Source organism: Octopus bimaculoides, chromosome 24 (assembly GCF_001194135.2).
Source record: "Octopus bimaculoides isolate UCB-OBI-ISO-001 chromosome 24, ASM119413v2, whole genome shotgun sequence".
Taxonomy (NCBI): domain Eukaryota; kingdom Metazoa; phylum Mollusca; class Cephalopoda; order Octopoda; family Octopodidae; genus Octopus; species Octopus bimaculoides.
The window spans coordinates 2590625-2591263 of NC_069004.1; the positions used below are offsets into that span (position 1 = coordinate 2590625).

The following is a 639-nucleotide window of genomic DNA, read 5'->3' on the forward strand; positions in this document are numbered from 1 at the left end:
TTCACAACCTCATTACCATGTAGGTGACCGCTCAAAATTTACTCTAAAATAAAATACAGAAGGACAACATACATACATGCAAACACACACCCACACACACATATATGCATACATACATACATACATACATACATTACGGAATCACAGAAATATAGATAACTATGCATTTTTGGTGATAATGTTGTGTTTGGTCTTGCTAAAATTTCAGTAAACTAGTTAAGCCGATATATTTGTGTTCATGTCGTTGAGGGGAACAGATACCCGAGAGTCTTCCGAAATCGCCCAATCTTGAATTTCTCCTCTTGCCAATATTGCATATAATATTGTACCAACTACACATATAGCAGCGCATAAGGCAAACACGATCTGCCATTCTTCTTGTGTACCGTTTGGGGTTAAAGCTTTGGCAGTTAAGGGAGAAATACTTCCCGACGTCGCTGCGATTGTATTTGCAATTCCAAATATAATACCAGCATAACTTGGAGCAATGTCATTGTTGTTGACGACAACACCACCACTAGAAAATGATAAAGTTATACCGATAAGAAACAATAAGATAGTTATTAGAATGGTTTGGTCACATCTGAGGAATCCTATGACTATCAACAGACATCCTGAAGCAATCAGGGCAATGGTTTG

At 37.6% G+C, this 639-nt stretch overlaps 1 protein-coding gene across 1 annotated transcript in view; it reads right to left on the reverse strand.

Moving 5' to 3' along the window:
• Window positions 1-373, reverse strand: part of LOC106868760 (sialin) — a 2114-nt gene extending 1741 nt beyond the window's left edge. The window contains exon 1 of the mRNA XM_052976500.1: window positions 262-373. Coding sequence (XP_052832460.1) covers window positions 262-373 — 112 coding nt within the window. The remainder of the gene's footprint in view (window positions 1-261) is intronic.
• Window positions 374-639: the final 266 nt, after the last annotated feature.